General features: G+C 38.4%; 1 protein-coding gene across 1 annotated transcript in view; it reads right to left on the reverse strand.

Annotated features, from left to right (window-relative positions):
- Positions 1-20,037, reverse strand: part of LOC137278244 (thrombospondin type-1 domain-containing protein 4-like) — a 54,923-nt gene extending 34,886 nt beyond the window's left edge. The window contains exon 1 of the mRNA XM_067810466.1: positions 19,613-20,037. Within this exon, the coding sequence (XP_067666567.1) occupies positions 19,613-19,657 (45 nt within the window). The 5' untranslated portion in view covers positions 19,658-20,037. The remainder of the gene's footprint in view (positions 1-19,612) is intronic.
- Positions 20,038-22,060: the final 2,023 nt, after the last annotated feature.

The raw sequence follows: 22,060 nt of genomic DNA on the forward strand, positions 1-22,060 counted from the left end.
AAGTGATGGAGGTGGGCCACATGGAGATGGTGAAGTGATGGAGGTGGACCATATGCAGATGGTGAACTGATGGAGGTGGACCACATGGAGATGGTGAACTGATGGTGGTGGACCACATGGAGATGGTGAAGTGATGGAGGTGGGCCACATGGAGATGGTGAAGTGATGGAGGTGGACCATATGCAGATGGTGAACTGATGGAGGTGGGCCACATGGAGATGGTGAAGTGATGGAGGTGGACCACATGGAGATGGTGAAGTGATGGAGGTGGACCATATGCAGATGGTGAACTGATGGAGGTGGGCCACATGGAGATGGTGAACTGATGGAGGTGGACCATATGCAGATGGTGAAGTGATGGAGGTGGGCCACATGGAGATGGTGAACTGATGGAGGTGGGCCACATGGAGATGGTGAAGTGATGGAGGTGGACCATATGCAGATGGTGAACTGATGGAGGTGGGCCACATGGAGATGGTGAACTGATGGAGGTGGGCCACATGGAGATGGTGAAGTGATGGAGGTGGACCATATGCAGATGGTGAACTGATGGAGGTAGACCACATGGAGATGGTGAACTGATGGTGGTGGACCACATGGAGATGGTGAAGTGATGGAGGTGGGCCACATGGAGATGGTGAAGTGATGGAGGTGGGCCACATGGAGAAGGTGAAGTGATGGAGGTGGACCATATGCAGATGGTGAACTGATGGAGGTGGACCACATGGAGATGGTGAACTGATGGAGGTGGATCACATGGAGATGCTGAACTGATGGAGGTAGACCACATGGAGATGGTGAACTGATGGTGGTGGACCACATGGAGATGGTGAAGTGATGGAGGTGGGCCACATGGAGATGGTGAAGTGATGGAGGTGGACCATATGCAGATGGTGAACTGATGGTGGTGGACCACATGGAGATGGTGAACTGATGGAGGTGGGCCACATGGAGATGGTGAACTGATGGTGGTGGACCACATGCAGATGGTGAAGTGATGGTGGTGGACCTCATGCAGTTGGTGAACTGATGGAGGTGGACCACATGGAGATGGTGAAGTGATACAGGTGGGCCACACATAGTTGATGGAGCAATGGAGATCACTTTGCAAAATGGGACCCATGGAATTTGGGGTAAGTTTACAAGAAACAGGTAAAACATTTTAAGCTTAAAGCCTTAGGGAGATGTGCAAGATTTCCCACATACATTAGGGCAAAAGGATGTACATTTCAGGGAACTATATCTTCTTTTGAGACACCTACAAAGAAAATATATATATTATTTGACACGTTGAATTATGCATTACATCCACTAGAAAAATATTTTGCTCAAGACAGATTCTTTAAATTCCGAAATTTACATCACATATTCTCTGTAGAGCAATTTCAAATTACACAAAACGAATGTCATAAATCTTTGTTCAAATTTGCCATGGAATTTCAGGGATTTGTCAGTAGAATTCGAAAAGCAGATTTTTGTTTTCTCTACAATTACAACAAAGCTTAAAAGTACTGACAAACATGATCTTAAATTAACAGTTGAACAAAGCAGGGTTCCATGAGAAATCCATTTACAAAGTAACGCTTAATTCACATTCAACCTACAAGTGCATCAGAATTTAAATCCTTTTGTTTTAATGTAAAGTAAAACAATGTATTTATTTGATGAGTGTGCACCTGACAGCAATTGACGTGCATGTCATGTACAAGCCTGTAAGTGTGGCAGCTACAACAGGGATTAATGACATGACTAGGACCGACAGCGACGTCAACTGCCACAGGTATTCACTAAATCAAAGTACATCTCCAGAATGGGTCTAAATTCCACAAATTGTTCTGTTAATTGCTCATCCTGACTGTTGTGAATGAAGTGCATCTTCAGAGCACTGAAGTAAATATGGACCATCACCAACATCCCTGAGAAGTAGGACCTGAATATTTGCAAGATAAAGATGAAAACTGTTCGCAAATAACCACTTACTAAAAAGACATACATGTATTCATCAATAATATCCCCTTATTTTGTTAAACTTTGGTTGAAGTTGACTTTAACAACATTAGTTACATGTATTTTTATATGATGGCTGAAGACATGATAATGACTAGTAATTTTGCCCTGGTTGAATAAAATCTATGTGAGGCCAGACCAATTTTATTATTTGTTTTATGGACTCTTGTCCTCAAAAAAACTAGAGGCAGGACAGAAAAAAATATTCAAAAAACTAATATTCATTTTTAAAAGAAAACGCATTTCACTTTGGCAATTTATGTATATGGGGCAAAAAACAATCTCTAAAAGACCTTGCAAGTTTAGATTTTTGTCAAACAAGAACATTAGGACTTTATTTTTAGTGGGGAAAATAGGTATTTTTTCTTATTCTTGAAAAACTATGACTGAAGAATTCATAAAGCAAGAAACAAAGTTGGTCCGGCCTTACCAAAATTGTTAGTGAATAATGTGAATATCCTGATGATGTTAAATTTCCAAGTAAACTGGAAACAAGAAATTACATGTAATAAACTTGCTCCCATATAAGTTTGTAACAAAAGTTCTAAAAAATATACATCTAATGATAACCTAATTACATTTTCATTTTAAGAAAAACAACATTTATTCATAAATATTTTACCACTTACATCTCATAGCAAAATTAATAAAATCATAGACTATCTTGACGACTACAAGGCTTCATGAAAAGAAACATTTTCAAAACTATTTGCAATAGGAGTGGTTTACAAAAACAGATACCCCTTCAAATCAGCAAACTGCTGCGTAGTCGTCTCGTTCATTACCATTCACTCTTGAATGCTTGACGCAGGAGGCAAACTAGAAGTTAAACTGCTATCAGTGAAGTTTCTTTTCAATTACCTTAGTAAATACATCTAGCGTTCTCCCCGATAGGTCCCTATTTATTCTTGACAGCACAAATCCCTTAAAGGTATTATGTATGCAAAGTGAATCCTCTGTGATCATTGTTGGTGGTTTCCTCTTCATAATGGCGTCTAAGTGAGCGTAATTTTGCTAAACGTTAAGACGACACGTGAGCATTCTGCTGTGTCGGTGACTAGCTGAATATCCGTAGTTCATTTAGAAGTTAAACGTTAATCTTTTCATGAAACTTCAAACAAAAGGTAATCTAGTGAAAAACTTCAAGCATTGCTGTAGGTCAATATGACAGACAACTTAGTAGGTACTTTACTGACTTTTGAGCTACTTTTCATTACATCAATGTTTTAAAGTATACATATTACTGATGTGATAATTGGGCCATTTAAGGTCCAATCCCTTGAAAAAACAGTCATCATGACCAAACAGATTAGTTTTGTTGTGTAAATTTTACAAGTTAAAGAACTAATTGTCACATTTAAAATGGGAATGTGGTAGATGTTCTTCTCTTGGTGCTTGAATAAGCCTTCTCACCTGTAGGATTTAATGGCAGTGTTTTCACGGTGTTGTCAAGTCTATTTCAACAGGTGTTGATGGATACAAAAGGATATAAATAGTATGTCTTTGATTCTAAAAACTACAAGAGTTCAGATGGTTTGTTGTGAGCTCGTATTTGGCATGTGCAGTTCTCTAATATGGAACAGATTTTGTCATATAAATATTTTTGATGCTATGAATTTTTTATATCATTTGGCAAAGTTTTTAACAAATTTCTTGTTAAACAAGGTATATTATTGTAGCAGACAAATCCTAGAGACTGTAGAGTCTTTTTACTCCAAACTTGTATGGTGGTCAAGCATAAAACGATCAGCAAGCATTGATCACTATTAACAGATGTTAACTACATAGTTACAGAGGATGTATAACCAGTAGCAACTCTTGGAGACAATATCTGTGTTGATTACACTAATTTTGAATACAATCACTCAATGCTGATTTATGATAACTGACAGTAGGCTCTTAACTGACGTAGAAATGTTTTACCACGACACACAAGTATATAGAATCAACACACAAATAATAATTGACAGGACCCTTAAATCTTGAAATTAAATATAAGGGTTCTTCTTGATCTTTTGTCTGGTAAGTCAAGATCCAACCTGTGACTCTATCAACCAACTCGTAACCTTAGACTGCAGACTAGAAATATCATTTGTCCTTGATCAGTCAGTATGAGAGACTCTAAAGTTGCTTCTTTAGCTAAAAAAAAGAAAGAAAATACATCAAAACCTGTTAGATTGTAGACCCATGAAGATGAGGGTTCGAACTGATCTTCAGTAAACCATGCATATGTTAAGAAGCATCTAACAAGATCGGGTGGTCAGACTCACTGATTCAGTTGACACATGTCACTGTATCCCTGTTACCTAGATCAATGCTCGAGCTGGTGATCAATGGATTGTCTGATCCAGACATGATTATTTACAGATCATCGCCATATAGCTTGATATTGCTAAACGTGGCGTAAATTCCAAACAAATACACAAAAAAAGTTAAACTGTACGATGACCTCATGTGTTGAAACACTTGTCTACTGCAGTTTTTTACCAAGAGGAAGAACACTTGACAAGAAAGGGTCTGTCAACTCTGCAAGAGACATCCTCAAAGAAAATATACATGAGAGAAAGGCCATTTCAGTCATTTGGGTTGGTGAACTAATAGGAACCCCAACAATTATTTTTACACGTAATTGGCATCGTGGGAAATATCTCATTGCTGATACCGACAGTGTGGTACATCTTGTATGTAGGGAATGTTCCCAGCAATGCCAGCAACCACTGCTGTGACAGCTCCATAGCAGCAGTCTACATACCAAGTTTGATTTCAATCAACACCATGACACCTGCAATAGTCTGACAACACTACATTTTCTTTGGCAACATCAGCAGTGGAATATAGCTCAGATCAGGGTCCAGTTATATAACACTCAGCCTTAAAATCCTGAGTCGTGTTGCTGGATATATCCTATACATGCATCTGTACATCCATTTATCCATCCATCCATTCATCTGCATGCACACACATGCACACTATGAATGTACACACACACACATGCACTGAGAGGTCTTGTCTAAGTTTATTAATTCTCTTTACACCAAGAATTTGGGAGTAGTTTTGAATTAAGGACTTCTGACTAGCTATTCTCCAAACGTTCATAGCCTTACAAAGTTCTTAAGCCCATTCTTAACACATTGGCTATGACCAGTGTTAAGAATTCTTAGGACTACGAGCATTTCGAAAATAAGGGCCCCTGGTACATAAATTTCAGGTGAATGTGAGTCTAAGTCAACATAAAATTCTTCACAAAATAGACATGTTGAGGCACTCATATTGAACAGATATGTGTTGAGCTGAGTTATGACAGCTGGCCATCATTCAGTCTCACCAACATAGAGCAGGATCTAAACGGATGTTTTGTTTAAAGCTGCAAGATATCTTTCACAATTTCTTTCTTCTTAGATTTTTTTTCTAAAACATTCCATTCATTATCTGTCATTGTGTGAAGATATTAGGTATAAAACCTGTAAGAATATTAAACAACTTACCAAAAGAATTTGTGAGTACACGCTCAATCCACAAAGATCCAGGTTAGAACTTTCTTCAACAACCCACGTTTGTTGCAAGCAAAAACTAACAGGATTGTGTGGTCAGATTGTGAGGATATGTCATTGTATCCCATTTGCATGGATTGATGCTCATGTTGATAATCACTGGATTGCCTGACCCAGATACAATCATATACAGACCACCGACATACAGCTGGAATATTGGTGAATGCAGCATTAAACAACACACAGCAAAACAAACAAATCATACACACTAAAACTGTGACACACTACAAACAAAAATACAAACAGAAAACAGTCTGCATGAGGGAGTTAACTGAAGGACTTCTTTCTGAAGTGATGAATACACATTCATCTGTGATTATACAGACAAATCAGTGATGAATACACATAAAACAGTGATTTGTACACAGAAATCAGTGATGAGCACACATAAATCAACCACATGTACACAAGAATCTGTGATGAATACAACAGTTGGTGTTGTCAGAACTCATTGACCTCTGATAATCAAGGAGAATTCAAGTAGGGCATAATTTGAAACATACTTTGGTGCAAAGAAACATTTGAACTTAAAGACAATGGCATCATGACACATATCCATGTGTTTGTAAGAGTTGTGTGTCATTAAAAATGATTTGTGCACTTCAAAGGGTCGTTGTTGACCCTACTACAGATCTCAATCCCAGGTACATTTCTGTATGCAGATATGTACCCTAAACAAGTCATAGAGAAACATAACTGTACCGTAAATGGGGAACTAGTCTTTATTCCCTACCCAAAAACAAAACCGTATGTTGATGATCCCATTCAACTGATTGGTATTGTGCATCATGAAGTATTCATTATAGAGTGTCTTCCTTTCATTTATAATGCAATCAAATATGTCTAATACAACAACATGACAGTTCCGATAAAGAAAACAACAAAATGTGGAATGAATTCTCCCTAAGGTACATTTCTGTATTCTGATTTTGGCTAAGCATGTTCTGCACAGAGAAACATAACTGAGGTACATATATGTTGTACCCTTGCTAACAATGACCTCTTCAGCATTAGCGCTGCTCATAACTCAGTATAATGCTGAAATAAGACAAAGTTTATTTCAGTGTGTCATATCTTTGAGACAGAACATCTAAAATCCATCTTCAGAATTCACAATTTTTGCAATATTTCATCCTCACTGATACTTATAATGTTCAAGGATTATGTCACCATTCCTCCACTGCTTGGCTACACATTTTCAAGTTCTCTTCATCTATATTTGCATCATAAAGTTCCACATATTTGGAACAGTAAACATGTACCTATTCTAAATAAGCAGACTAAAACCACAAGCTTCAACTTACGACGATCTGAAGTGCTGCTCAACTCATATATTGCCAATGTGCTCCAAAGATATACGGAAGCAATCAAGGTGCAGCACTTGCATATGCACGTTGCTTACCTCCACAAAACTCCGGGTGTATATTTTCCTACCCAAACTTTAATCTATGGGGATGTTATGTAAATCAACTTGCGTATATCAAGAGAAAATGCATGTGTGTATATGACGCTGAGATGGAACATGTGGCTTTCATAAACATTCCATTGCACTCATGATGATGGAGAAGTTTTTGCCAACAAGGGTATTATTGACGTTCAACATTTACACCATCGTTAGTCAATACCTTTACAATCACCATCAAATATCAAACAATTCTCCAGATATTGTCTTCATTATGTTCAGAGATGACAGTAATACTAGCACAAATAAACACATGGAGTGTCATTTGTCTTGATATTTGAATCACATACACCGAGCCATGTTTTACATGCACTTATGCATGAAGGAAAAATGCCAAACTGTGAAATCTATATTACATAAGTGATAACTAATATTCAAGGAGCATTGGTGTACATTGTATGAGAGAAACAGTCAATGCTTCTCATTGTTTTCATATTTCAACTGAAATGATGAGGACTGAGAAAATGTCAGACTGCCAAATTTAAATGGTGCAACTGATTACAGTGAAATTGGTCAAGTTAATGAATATTGGTCTCAAGAAATATCAATAACATCATCCTGTTTTCACAATCAAGCATACACAGATCAAAGATAACAAACAGAGAGGAAAAGAAATTGTTTGACATTTCAAATGATAAAAAATTCATATACACATGGAAATAATTCAGTGATCAAGGCTTGCTTTGAAATTCAGTGTTTGATTAACTTACAATGAGTTGACTGAACTGAGGGAAACTGATACAAACATACAGGAAGAACTTTAACAAACTGTGTGAGAAAAAATGAAAACATAAATATGATGTGGATACAATCAAACAGTTAAAATGTCATACTATGTTTCGCACTGAGTTAAACAAGTTCATACAGTGGAACCTTCACAACTCAAACCTTTGTAATTCAGACACCCTACTTTCTGGACAAAGTTTGTTATTGCATTGAGAACAACATTTAACCCATATCATGATGCTACAGTGTGCATCAGCTTGTAGAGTTAGGAGTGAGTTAGTATGTCATTTTTGTTTCACACCACTTTGAGCAATATTCCAGCAATATGACAGCTAAGAAAACCAGAAATGGGCTTCAGACATTGCCCCCATGTTGGGAATCAAACCCAGGCCTTTGTTGTGACAAGTGAATGCTTTAACCACAAGGCCATCCCACTATCTGTACACATTTCAGATATAGTGACAAGTCAACAAGCTTGCCATCAAATAATTCAGTATGGGTTGTTCAACCCATGGTGATTCTGGACAATGGCTGCTTGGAACAAACAGGTTATACACAAGAAGGACTTGACTAACTACCCATAACTTTATTGCTGGAAATGTATAGATTAAAGTGAATTTACTGGTGCTGTTTGGATTTAAGAGGGTTCTGTTCACTTTCCCTTTTATTGATCTGCATTGCTGTTTATTTGATTATGCCATTTATATGATGACATATATGCACATGTCAATCACCCTTTCTTTCATTTTCTAGTTCTTTCCTTCATTGATCCCTCAATCTCCCTCTCAACAGTCATTCTTCTCTCCTTCATTGATCCCTCAATATCCCTTTCAACATTCATTCTTCTCTTTCATTGATCCCTCAATCTCCCTCTCACATTCATTCTTCTCTCCTTCATTGATCCCTCAATCTCCCTCTCACATTCATTCTTCTCTCCTTCATTGATCCCTCAATCTCCCTTTCAACATTCATTCTTCTCTCCTTCATTGATCCCTCAATCTCCCTTTCAACATTCATTCTTCTCTCCTTCATTGATCCCTCAATCACCCTTTCAACATTCATTCTTCTTTCCTTCATTGATCCCTCAATCTCCCTTTCAACATTCATTCTTCTCTCCTTCATTGATTCCTCAATCTCCCTTTCAACATTCATTCTTCTCTCCTTCATTGATCCCTCAATCTCCCTTTCAACATTCATTCTTCTCTCCTTCATTGATCCCTCAATCTCCCTTTCAACATTCATTCTTCTCTCCTTCATTGATCCCTCAATCTCCCTTTCAACATTCATTCTTCTCTCTTTCACTGATCCCTCAATCACCCTTTCAACATTCATTCTATCCATCAACATTCATTCTTCTCTCCTTCATTGATCCCTCAATCACTTGAGCCATCCTTTTTATCATTCCCTCCTTCATTGATACTACTACAGCCATCCTTTTTATCATTCTCTCCTTTATTGATATTTCTACAGCCATCCTTTTTATCTTTTTCTCCTTCATTGATACTATTACAGCCACCATTTTTATCATTCCCTCCTTCATTGATACTACTACAGCCATCCTTTTTATCATTCTCTCCTTCATTGATACTACTACAGTCATCCTTTTTATCATTCCCTCCTTCATTGATACTACAGTCATCCTTTTTATCATTCTCTCCTTCATTGATACTACTACAGCCATACTTTTTATCATTCTCTCCTTCATTGATACTACTACAGCCATCCTTTTTATCATTCTCTCCTTCATTGATACTACTACAGTCATCCTTTTTATCATTCCCTCCTTCATTGATACTACTACAGCCATCCTTTTTATCATTCTCTCCTTCATTGATACTACTAGTCATCCTTTTTATCATTCCCTCCTTCATTGATACTACTACAGCCATCCTTTCTATCATTCTCTCCTTTATTGATATTTCTACAGCCATCCTTTTTATCATTTTCTCCTTAATTGACACTATTACAGCCATCATTTTTATCATTCCCTCCTTCATTGATACTACCACAGTCATCCTTTTTATCATTCCCTCCTTCATTGATACTACTACAGCCATCCTTTTTATCATTCTCTCCTTCATTGATACTACTACAGTCATCCTTTTTATCATTCCCTCCTTCATTGATACTACTACAGCCATCCTTTTTATCATTCTCTCCTTTATTGATATTTCTACAGCCATCCTTTTTATCTTTTTCTCCTTAATTGATACTATTACAGCCATCATTTTTATCATTACCTCTTTCATTGATACTACTACAGCCATCCTTTTTATCATTCTCTCCTTCATTGATACTACTACAGTCATCCTTTTTATCATTTTCTCCTTCATTGATACTACTACAGCCATACTTTTTATCATTCTCTCCTTCATTGATACTACTACAGCCATCATTTTTATCATTTTCTCCTTCATTGATACTACTACAGCCATCCTTTTTATCATTCTCTCCTTCATTGATACTACTACAGCCATCCTTTTTATCATTTTCTCCTTCATTGATACTACTACAGTCATCCTTTTCATCATTCCCTCCTTCATTGATACTACTACAGCCATCCTTTTAATCATTTTCTCCTTCATTGATACTACTACAGTCATCCTTTTCATCATTCCCTCCTTCATTGATACTACTACAGCCATACTTTTTATCATTCTCTCCATTGATACTACTACAGTCATCCTTTTTATCATTTTCTCCTTTTTGATGTTCTTCCTTCTCTCCTTCATAACAGGCCATCATCCTCTTAGTCATCCTTTTCATCCTTCTCTCATTCATCTATTTTCTTTCCACTTCACTTCACAGTGTTTCATATTTGTCTGAGGTAGATGTGCAAGAAAGTTTTGACTTCCAAAGAAATATATTTTCTTTCTAAATATCCCTCATGTTTTCCAAAACATGTCCTCACCTGTCACTTTTTCCTTACATGCCACAGCCTCCACCAGCCATTTCTCCATACAGCCCAGTTTCAAAACAAGCATCATCACCTTTACATCACTAAACTGGCAGTTCATACAAATTATTAGATTTTATTCATTTGGATTCAAAATATATTACCTAAGACATCAGTTTTCTAATATTATATTTTCTAACTCCTTGTGGTGTCTTCCCTATTAAGGACATTATTTAATGTGAATGTTTGGCACCACAACATGAAAGTTGAATTTCATCATATTGAAACATGGAATGAACCTAGCACCATCCTTCATCAGAAGGTACTTACAATCACTGAGGCTAATGGGGAAGAAGATCTGACATTACTCTCGTCCTTATGCAGCATCCAAAACCTCCCAAATTTAATGAAAAATGTTTCCCAAATTTTATGCAAACATTTCTGCAACAATTCAGTAAAACATGGTGTACAACCTCACATATGTTCTCTATAAAGGCATGAAATCTAAAACTAATGTTCTTGATAAAAACGAAACACTCTCAACTTTACATTTAAATTCTAATTACCATCACCTCACAACTATAAATATTTCATGCAATAATTGCAGCCGTAACCTTGCATTGCTTCAACTCCACAAGGTTAAACAGTCCATTATAGGAACTGCTCCATGCACAACATACAGCGAGGTAGGGGGTCTCTTGTTCATGGTTAACATCATGGAAGAAAGAAAAGCTTTTACATGGTTTTAAGGTCCTTTGCTAATCACAATATTATGGGCTTATTGCTGCTCTTTAGAGTTGCATGCTGCGTGCACAGCCAATGTGTTTATTATCAGCAAAGCTAAGCTGTAATTTGGTCCACAAATAACACAGTGATGACTCTGGTGACAGGCTCGGCATCTGTGGTAGACACTGCTGGGAAGGACTATTTAATGTAATGCCTTACAAATGGGCTGTTATACTGCTTATACTGGCAGTGTAGAGAGGGTGGGTGGGTCCCAAGTAATGCCATACCCACTAGGCTACCCCCATAGCTCAGACCACATGTAATCAATGCTGCTTTATGTCACTAAGAAAGGTTTGTTGATTTGCTGTTTAACGAGCATTCAGCAACATACCAGCTATATGGCAGCCTTCTGTAAATAATCGAGTCAGGAACAGAGAATCCAGTGATGAACAAATCTAGTGATCAACATCATGAGCATAGTTCCATATGATTAGAATACAACTAAGTCAGCCCAATCCATCCATCTGCACAATTGGGAACCGATGACATGTGTCAACCAAGTCAGCCCAATCCATCCATCTGCACAACTGTGAACCGATGACATCTGTCAACCAAGTCAGCCCAATCCATCCATCTGCACAATTGGGAACCGATGACATGTGTCAACCAAGTCAGCCCAATCCATCCATCTGCACAACTGTGAACCGATGACATCTGTCAACCAAGTCAGCCCAATCCATCCATCTGCACAATTGGGAACCGATGACATGTGTCAACCAAGTCAGCCCAATCCATCCATCTGCACAATTGGGAACCGATGACATGTGTCAACCAAGTCAGCCCAGTCCATCCATCTGCACAACTGTGAACCGATGACATGTGTCAACCAAGTCAGCCCAATCCATCCATCTGCACAACTGTGAACCGATGACATCTGTCAACCAAGTCAGCCCAATCCATCCATCTGCACAACTGTGAACCGATGACATGTGTCAACCAAGTCAGCCCAATCCATCCATCTGCACAACTGTGAACCGATGACATGTGTCAACCAAGTCAGCCCAATCCATCCATCTGCACAACTGTGAACCGATGACATATGTCAACCAAGTCAGCCCAATCCATCCATCTGCACAACTGTGAACCGATGACATGTGTCAACCAAGTCAGCCCAATCCATCCATCTGCACAACTGTGAACCGATGACATGTGTCAACCAAGTCAGCCCAATCCATCCATCTGCACAATTGGGAACCGATGACATGTGTCAACCAAGTCAGCCCAATCCATCCATTTGCACAATTGGGAACCGATGACATGTGTCAACCAAGTCAGCCCAATCCATCCATCTGCACAATTGGGAACCGATGACATGTGTCAACCAAGTCAGCCCAATCCATCCATCTGCACAACTGTGAACTGATGACATGTGTCAACCAAGTCAGCCCAATCCATCCATCTGCACAACTGTGAACTGATGACATGTGTCAACCAAGTCAGTGAGCCTGACCACACAATCCCGTTGGTCATCTCTTACGACAAGCATGGGTTGCTGAAGACCAATTCTGACCCGGATCTCCATGGGCCAATTAGAAAGGAACTGTTCTTCCTTAGCTATGTGAAGAGACAAGAGCCAATCACTGACACAATGCATTTGAAGTCTACACTACATACAAAATACTAAGCAGACATGGCAGACGAGCAGTACTACAAGACAGACTCAATTCTTTGGTTAATTTTTAACTCAAATAATAAACAGCCCATGTTTTCTACAAATGTAAAAGTCAATAGTTAATATAGGCGTCACTACTTCCTTCCATTACCACTGTTTTCAAACTAAACATTAAAGCAAACTTTTATTTTCAGCATTCCATTTTAATAGAAAACAGAAATATTATGAAAATTGAATGTCAGCAGTTTTTAACCTTTAATGCCATATCAAAGATTCTACTGATGTGATGTTAAACATTTTCCCTTTTAAGTCTCTCATGCACTTTGCACTCCACAGGACATGAGGTGCAGTGTCGAGCAAGTGCCTTTGCCCAATTTAGCAGTTTACATGACAGAAAATAGTAATTACACCTCCTAAACAAGTAATTGGAGTCAATTTGTAGTCTCAATTGCCATTTAAAAACAATGTACAAAATTAGATGATCAGTTAACTGACAAGTTTAAAACAAAAATTACAGAAAATAAGATTATGAGCCAAATTTGTCAAACCACTGTACAATTCCTTTGATCTCACAACATAAATGGCACAAGTTTCAGAATGGGAAATTACATGTTTTGACAGTTGCTACAGAAATAATTTCAACAAAATCTGAAACAACCCCACCTCCTGAATCAAGACAATTAAACTGAAAACCACTATCACAAACTGGATTAATGAAATGTCAGTCACTTTCTTCAATTCAGGGTCCATAAAGCGGGATATATTTTTTCATAATTGCTCAGCTGTCAATCAAGAGCCTTGCATGAAGACTTCATTGACAAGCTGGCTAGTTATGAATGACCTAGCTGACCCAGTTCTCCAACTATTGTCTCTACGGAGGCCGGTGAGGCAGTGCCATTACATATCATAAAGAAATCGACATACTTGAAATGTACTATGAAATGGACATCAGATATAACCAATCTGAAGTAGGATCAGTGTTTTTTTGTACATAACACTGAACTCACCCCATGACTGAGGTGAAAGAAATACAATCAACATTTTTCTGATGGTTGAGGAAATTGAAATGAGGTTAAGAGGAAATTGACACAAAGCTGAAATATGGTGTTGATCAAACACTGGGGGAAAATATCGTTCCTCGCCAAGACTGTATACGCTCTGTACTGTTAACTCAGACCATACAATCCCAGCGGTCAGATATCTACTAAATGTTGTGAAAAATTCACATCTGAAGTTCATGTTTCATTTTTTTTTTTTCAATTTGGTATTTCCAAGCCCCATTGTATTGTGCTCGAGAGTTAATGATGTAGAATGTCACTTTCAGTCTTAACAAAAATATACAAATTAACACCGAAATGTCACTCAGAAAGCCATGCTGGGATGCATTAGAACTGCTACAGCATGCTATACCAAGGCTGCTTGTCTAGGTAAAACATACCCTAAGCGACAGTCAAATTTCAGTTTTTGAATATGATTCATCCACATTGTAGCTTAACAGGAACATTTCTGATTAGGAAATCAAAGACCTATCAAAATTCAACGAAAGGGTATCTACTTTGGGTTTTTTCTGTTTTTTCTGTTGGTATCAATTATCAACATCTTATTGCTCAGCAGTCATAGAATAAATGATATATATTGGTGATGGACTTGGGTATTTGATATAAGGGGGAGGACTGTGAGTGAATTAGTTTTATGTAGCATAATTCCAGCTGTTCGCTGGCAGTCTGGACCAGACAATCCTGTGATCAACAGCATGAACATCAATCGATACAATTGGAACATCATGACACGTGTCAGCCAAGTCAGTGAGCCTGACCACCTGATCCTGCTAGTTTCCTCTTACGACTAGCTTCAGTTAATGAAGATCAATTCTAACCTTGATCTTCATGGGTGGAGAATGTCCAGTATGAAAGATGACAGAGCAAAGTGAACAAAATCACACGACATGTGCTTGAAAACTGAAAATAAAGATGGACCCACTGAACTCCTAAAGAACAGTACCCCTAATACAGATGTTCCAGATTCAGTGCAATGGAATCAAGTTCTAAAGGGTTACTTATATAGCACATGACTCCACAGAATGTGTGGATTTCAATGTCATTCTTCTTCAGCTGTTCAGGGCTTTTGCATTTCAACTTTCTATTTTCCACAATGTACCCAATGCTGTGGACTAGCCTAGTGTTTAAACTGTTCCCTTATCACGATGAATTCAGTTCAATTCCCCTCATGGGTACTATGTGTAAAGCCCATTTCTGGTGTCCTTTGCTGGAATATTGCCAACAGATGCATAAAACTAAACTCACTCATCTGATTTTAGATCTTGTCAAAGATCGTTATGGAACAGGAATTAATGAGATTTTTGTACACCTGTAATAACTTCCTTATGCTTAACATAGGCTGCTTCACGAATCGTCAGTCTGCATTGCGGATACAAGACTTGTACAGAGATGGTAATGATGCACAAACAAAGCAGACTGACAAGCAATGTTCCTTTACACAATGCATTAACTTGTATTAGTGATTAACTCACTTGACTCCATGCTCTCCGCCCCTAATCCACCAGAAATCTTGGATCATTGATACCATTTTTACAACTTTTTTCGTGATGATGTCAAAGTATTCACTGCAAATATCCCATACCTTTTTCTTCATGGTCAGAGTGGTAGGGGAATAAAATGACATGAGCTCAATGTAAATTTCATATAAAATGTCGTGTTGATCTTGTAGTCATTGGTGAGGTGAGGTGAGGCTTTATAGGTCTAGCACACAAAGAACCATGCCACTGTTTCTGGGCTGCATTTCTGTGCTAACCAGTTCTTGTTCTGTCCCTTTACTGTTGAGCCCCAGGCATTGAAACAAAATGAGAACATCTCTTAACATTATGGAGTGACCCAGCATGAGCTCAAACCCCACTCTCAGCCCTCCAGGCTAACACTCTCTCCGCTACACTGCAGATGACAACATATTCAAGAAGCAAGAGAACTAGTTGCACTACATTATTGTCACATAAAAGTTCCTTGCATGAAAATAGTGCTTGGCTTTGTCTCATATTGTTTGGGGCACCATTTCCTTTATGTCCCAAAAATGTACTGACAGTCACAAGTCTTACATACTGGACATGGCTGTTATCTCAGGCTACTGAGTTTGCTGTGCAGAGTTATCTCCCTTAGGTGTACCAGAAACATGACTGTATGGGTTTGATTCCAAGATTCAATATGAATATATGTCCAGGTTAGTCAATGCCATATCAGAAGATGCAAGTTTCACTAAAGTTTATACTCATCTAAGACACACATGAGAATTTGTCACTTGACTGTCACAGTGTGTAGTTCATGATGTGTCGGTGAAATATTTCACACTCTATGGCCAAAGTAAATAAATGGCATATTTTTGGTAAGAAGTTAAAATATGAGGCAGTATGATTTTATGCCACTTTCAGCAAACATTCCAGCAGTATCAAAAAGTGCAATACACCAGAAATGGGCTTCAACACATTCTACCCAAATAAATCTCAGTGATACCAGAAATGGGCTCAACACATTCTACCCATGTGGGGAATCGAACCTGGGTCTGTGGTGTGACTAGCAAACCCTTTAACTACTTGGCTATCCAACTGCCACCAACAATTTGATGAAAAGTCATAAACAGGAACAGGCCATTTAGTGTTAATAACATTGATATGGTGCTCCAATACAAAAACAGTGTTGACAAATTTCCACCTTAGATGATTCATGAATAAAGAAATAAGCAACCAGAAACTTAAAACAACAAAAGGTACACAAAAGTGTTTTTACGTAGTAATTGTATCTCACCCATGCATCTGTGATGTATCATGGGTCCCTTCGATCAATCTATGTGTCCTACGGATAAAGAACCTGCCAAAGTTTAATCGATTTCTTATTACTAGTAATGTTTACAAAACAAATCTCTTGTTATCTCCTTCAACAATTGAGTAGCACATGTCAAGGAGATCTGTTGTTGTCGATATCACCTCGCCCCCTCCACACACCCTCCAACTGCATGCACCCGCCTCCTATATTGCCACTCACAAGTGTGATTAAGAAACTAATTCTTGACTCAGAAAGATCACAACAAAAGAAATCTGAAAAAATATCGTAGACACAATGCCATAGGGATTTCCAATCTTTCTACACGTGTTTAGTTTCTTTTATATCAAGTATGGCCCCACAAAGCCATTGTTCTGACTTTCTAAGCATTGCGTAGGAGTTCACAAGAGGAAAATCAATGAAGAAACAGACTCCCTATTGTGCAACAATGGGGGACTCGGAGACTTCATCAGATTTGAGGTTAGAATTCAGGCAAGACCTTCTGGTGACAAGACAAGAACAAATAGGTCATGTTCTGCAGCCTGTCAATCATATATAAAAGAATTAGATAATAATTTCTACCTGTATGGATAACTATGTTGAACCTATGCCCAGGGTCGGAGATTACTGATATCAGACAAAAGGGTTACAGGTAGGTAAACGAGAGCATTGTTTACCTTGTTACCTTACATGCCAGACAACAATCAGAAATAATATCAACTCACAGCCTAATGTACCGTTCAAGAAACACACAGCCTATTGTACAGTTCAAGCAACTCACAGCCCATTGCACAGTGGAAGCTACCCAAAGCCACTGTAGAGTTCAATCGAGTCAGCCTAATGTACAGTTCAAGCTATTCACAGCTTATTGTACACTTCAAGCAACTCACAGCTTATTCCACAGTTCAAGCAACTCACAGCCTATTGTACTCTAAGCCTACTGTACAGTTCAAGCAACTCATAGCCTATTATACAGTTCAAACAACTCACAGCCTATTCCACAGTTCAAGCAACTCACAGCCTACTGCACAGTTCAAGCAGCTCACTGCCTATTGTACAGTTCAAGCAACTCACAGCCTACTGTACAGTTCAAGCTACTCCCAGGCTACTGTACATTCAAGCTACCAACAGCCTATGGTACAGTTCAAGCAACTCACATCCTACTGAACACTTCAAACAACTCACAGCCTACTGTACAGGTCCAGCAGCTCACAGCCTAATGTTCAGTTCAAGCTACCCATAGCCTGTGGTACAGTTCAAGCAATGCATGGCCTATTGCACAGTTCAAGCAGCTCACAGCCTGTTGATCAGTTCACTCTACCCACACGCTACTGTACAGTTCAAGCTACTCACAGCCTTTTGTACAGTTCAAGCTACTCGCAGCCTACTGTACAGTTCAAGATACACCCTACTGTATAGTTCCAGCTACTCACAGCCTTTTGTACAGTTCCAGCTACTCACAGCCTACTGTACAGTTCAAGATACACGCTACTGTACAGTTCAAGCAACTCATAGCCTACTGTACACTTCAAGCTACTCACAGTGTGGAAGCCTCACTACAACTGTCTTTCCATCGAAAACAACTTTTGCTTCCAGTATCACAATTATAAATTACCCAAAGAACAATCTCCATTCTCTTTACCAAAAAGAAAGCTTCAAAAACTTCCTTTACCAATAATCATCCCCATCTACAATCAAACATCACCTTCTTTCATTTCTACATCAAACGTCACCAATTATGTTGTTCATTCAATTTCTCTCCACTTAACCACATAATTAAACCATTCCCCTTCATTCACAACCTCCATTTCATTCACACAGACATGGGCATGTCTGCATTAGCAGCTGAAACATTTGCTACATACGTCACGAAATTTATTCATTCATTCTTCTGTCCACTGTATCTACAGAAGTTTAGCTCTGATGCACATTCCATAGGGACCTGGCAAATCTGTCTCTCATTCATTTCCCCACCAATCTTTCATTCACACACCTATGCGTTTATTTATCCATTCATCCCTCCAAAGGACCACAAAATCAAAATTTGTTTATTCAAATCCTCTCCCTACTAATGATAACGTACACATATCGGCTCCCACACTTTGCTATTCCCATCTTGCAGCTAGGAGATTCTCGAACGGTAGTAATTTCCCTGTTTTATTTTTCTGTACTAAGTTGCCTCTGTGCTGCGCACTGATGACACATGTTCAGCTTTATCTATGTATACATGTATACACACGTGTATGTCATCTTCGTTCCACTGCCCCACGATCAGCTGATGTTATGTAATACTACCAAAGGTTCTCCTCTTCTACAGCTAAACAGCTGAGAAGAAGAAGGGATCACCTTCAATCTACTTCAGAGAATGACCTGGGAAAACTCACACCATCTGAGGTACTTAATGATTAGCCTTTGACAGATGTATTTGTCAATATGACTTATGGTTGATCCACACCTTACACAATATTAGAGAACAAATAGTACATACCTGAAAATATTATGTATTGTTCATGTTCAATCATAATATCCCACTGCCTATATTTTAAAATATTTCACAAACCCCTTACAATCACTTTTATAGTTTTCATTTTATAGTTTTCATTTCAAAACAGATTTTTTCATTACTTTCTTTCTTTGGAGATTGTTTAAACTGGTTTTACTACAAATTGAAAGTTTAGATTGAAAGAATACATGTGTATATCAAAGTCAAGTTGACAATTGAATTCACCATAAAATATTACTTACCTGCAGGAACAAAAGGCTGGTGACAGCTATTAGAGTACTCCTCATGTTTAACACAGCACGATCAACAGCTCTGAGAAATTTCACAGTACAACAAAAATCCAATTTCAATTGACAAAAATCTCCAATCAGCTGACTGCCAACTTTGTGTGGCTGTCCTGCTTAGGACAAAGCAGCCAATACTATGACAGCTATCACAGCTCTAGCATGTATTACAAACCAGAGTATGACAAGCAGTGAGTCGGATAACACGTTTTCGCCTCTGCTGTGTCAAGAGTCCCTTTACTATAGCGTATTGGACTCCCTCTCTATGTATTGGGCTCCCTCTCTGTGCTGGGTAGTGTCAGTGCGAGAGTAATGTAAAGGCCTGTTAGGTAGAGTTAGGCAGAGGGTCGGTCGCTTGTGTTGTAGTCAGCCTCCGTTTCACTGAAGGGAGAGGGGACGTTGGTCCGACTTATATAACACCATGTTCAGAGGAAGGGTTCTGAGGCTAATGGAACGTCAGAGGTAAACTTACACAGGATATGGCTCATGAATTAAATCACAGCTCGCTTTTTTATAGATTGTACACACATTTCTTACAACCGAAATGGAATTTACCGATTTTACTCTAATTTTGTTTCAGATTTGTTTTAACTTTTCACGTTTCATTTACATTACTTGAGATAAAGATATTTTAGTTCTCTTCACTAATTAATGTTCTTTTTCATTTAACAAATATTTCTAATCATTTAGGAGTTGAAAGAGAAATAATTATCTCTCAATTACAGTATCAGTATATTTCATAAAACAAGAATTTTTTATAATTATTTCTTTTACTGTTAAACATATAAATATATTGAGAATAACAGAACTTAGAACATGCTAAGTATATCTTAAATATCTTAAATATTGTAAAGTTTCAACTTGTGCTTTCTTTCCAAACCAGTCTTGACTGAAGTTTGATTCACTGATGACTTAGACTGTAACTGTATGAATGAGTGATAGGGTAAGAATGGAGGAAGCTACAATAGGGCACTTCCAGTGACTCACACAAGGAGCCATTCCCCATAATCAGACATATGTCCAACAATAAAAATCCCATGAGCATTGCCATAACGTCAATTTATCACCCCTAGCACGGAGCAAGAGAGGAAGGGTGGAGAGGAAACGAGAGGGAGAGAGCATCCCAGAGAGAGAGGGAGTGAAAAAGAATTTAAGCTGCATTTAACCCTGATCTTCATCTGTCTAATTATCACGGCAAGAGCCTCTATGAAGAAACTTGACAAATTTGACAAAGGAATAAACCAAAGCTCTTCCATGTAGAGCCTGAATGGTATATCACCCTGGTGAGCCATTATCTCTTTATTATTCTTATTTGCTATCTACTGATCCTTAAATGTGAAAAAATAAAGTTTACATTATATTGAATAGTTTTCATCAACGTCTCACACACACAAGTATTTTGTGAAGTAACATCTATGAAATTCACATACCATGGCATTCCTGTTTCCCCCACATTAATCAGTCCTTAGTTCATGTTTAATATATCTAAATATAAGTTCTTGACTTTCTAGAAATTAAATCCCTTAGTCTAACAAGAAGAACTCTGACCTGTGATGTCTGTGAAGAAATCATTGATTCAACAAATCAAAAGCTAATACCCTAGACTATCCATCCACTCTACAGAGTGTTAACGATGCACTGACAGTAAACACTGTGCATGTACACATTTTGAACACCACCACACAGCAAAGAACTTGTAGATTGGTACCTCTCTACCTCATGAACAAATAATATTGGCTATTTCTTCCTCTCCCAACAAAGAGATACGATCTGACGTTGGCAATGTTGGAAACACATCTCCTTCCATGTGAATGCCACAATACTGTCACCACAATCACATTGTCAGGAGACTTTTTGTGTGGTTCTTGTTTTGCATCTCCTTAAACACTCATATTATCAGTCAGTCAAAACTCTCTATCTCACTGGTGTATCAGAAGGGGACCATGTTTTCAGGGAACCTCACAATTTTGCTACACGCAGACTGCTGCACATAGAAACTTGGACAATGCTTCTGTCCACCCACTGCAAGCTGCAACCTCTCAAATGACACTGGGCAGCTAATTTGACTGATTCTGACCAGAGGCAACTAAAGACTTCAAAAATCATCCATTCTATGAAAGGACACCTTCCAGTGACACACTTCTCAAAACACCTCTAAGTGTGTATGATCACAATACGTCTACCTTTAAGTGGGTATAACCACAGAACATCTAAATGGGTGTGATAACAGGACATCTATTTGGGTGTGACCTCAAAACATCTTAGAAGGTGTGACCACAGAACATGTAAGTGTGTGTGATCACAGAACATCTAAGTGGGTGTGGCCACAAAACATCTAAGTGGGTGTGACCACAGAACATCTAAGAGGGTGTGACAACAAAACATGTAAGTGGGTGTGATCACAGG

The sequence above is a fragment of the Haliotis asinina genome, chromosome 3, assembly GCF_037392515.1.
Source record: "Haliotis asinina isolate JCU_RB_2024 chromosome 3, JCU_Hal_asi_v2, whole genome shotgun sequence".
Taxonomy (NCBI): domain Eukaryota; kingdom Metazoa; phylum Mollusca; class Gastropoda; order Lepetellida; family Haliotidae; genus Haliotis; species Haliotis asinina.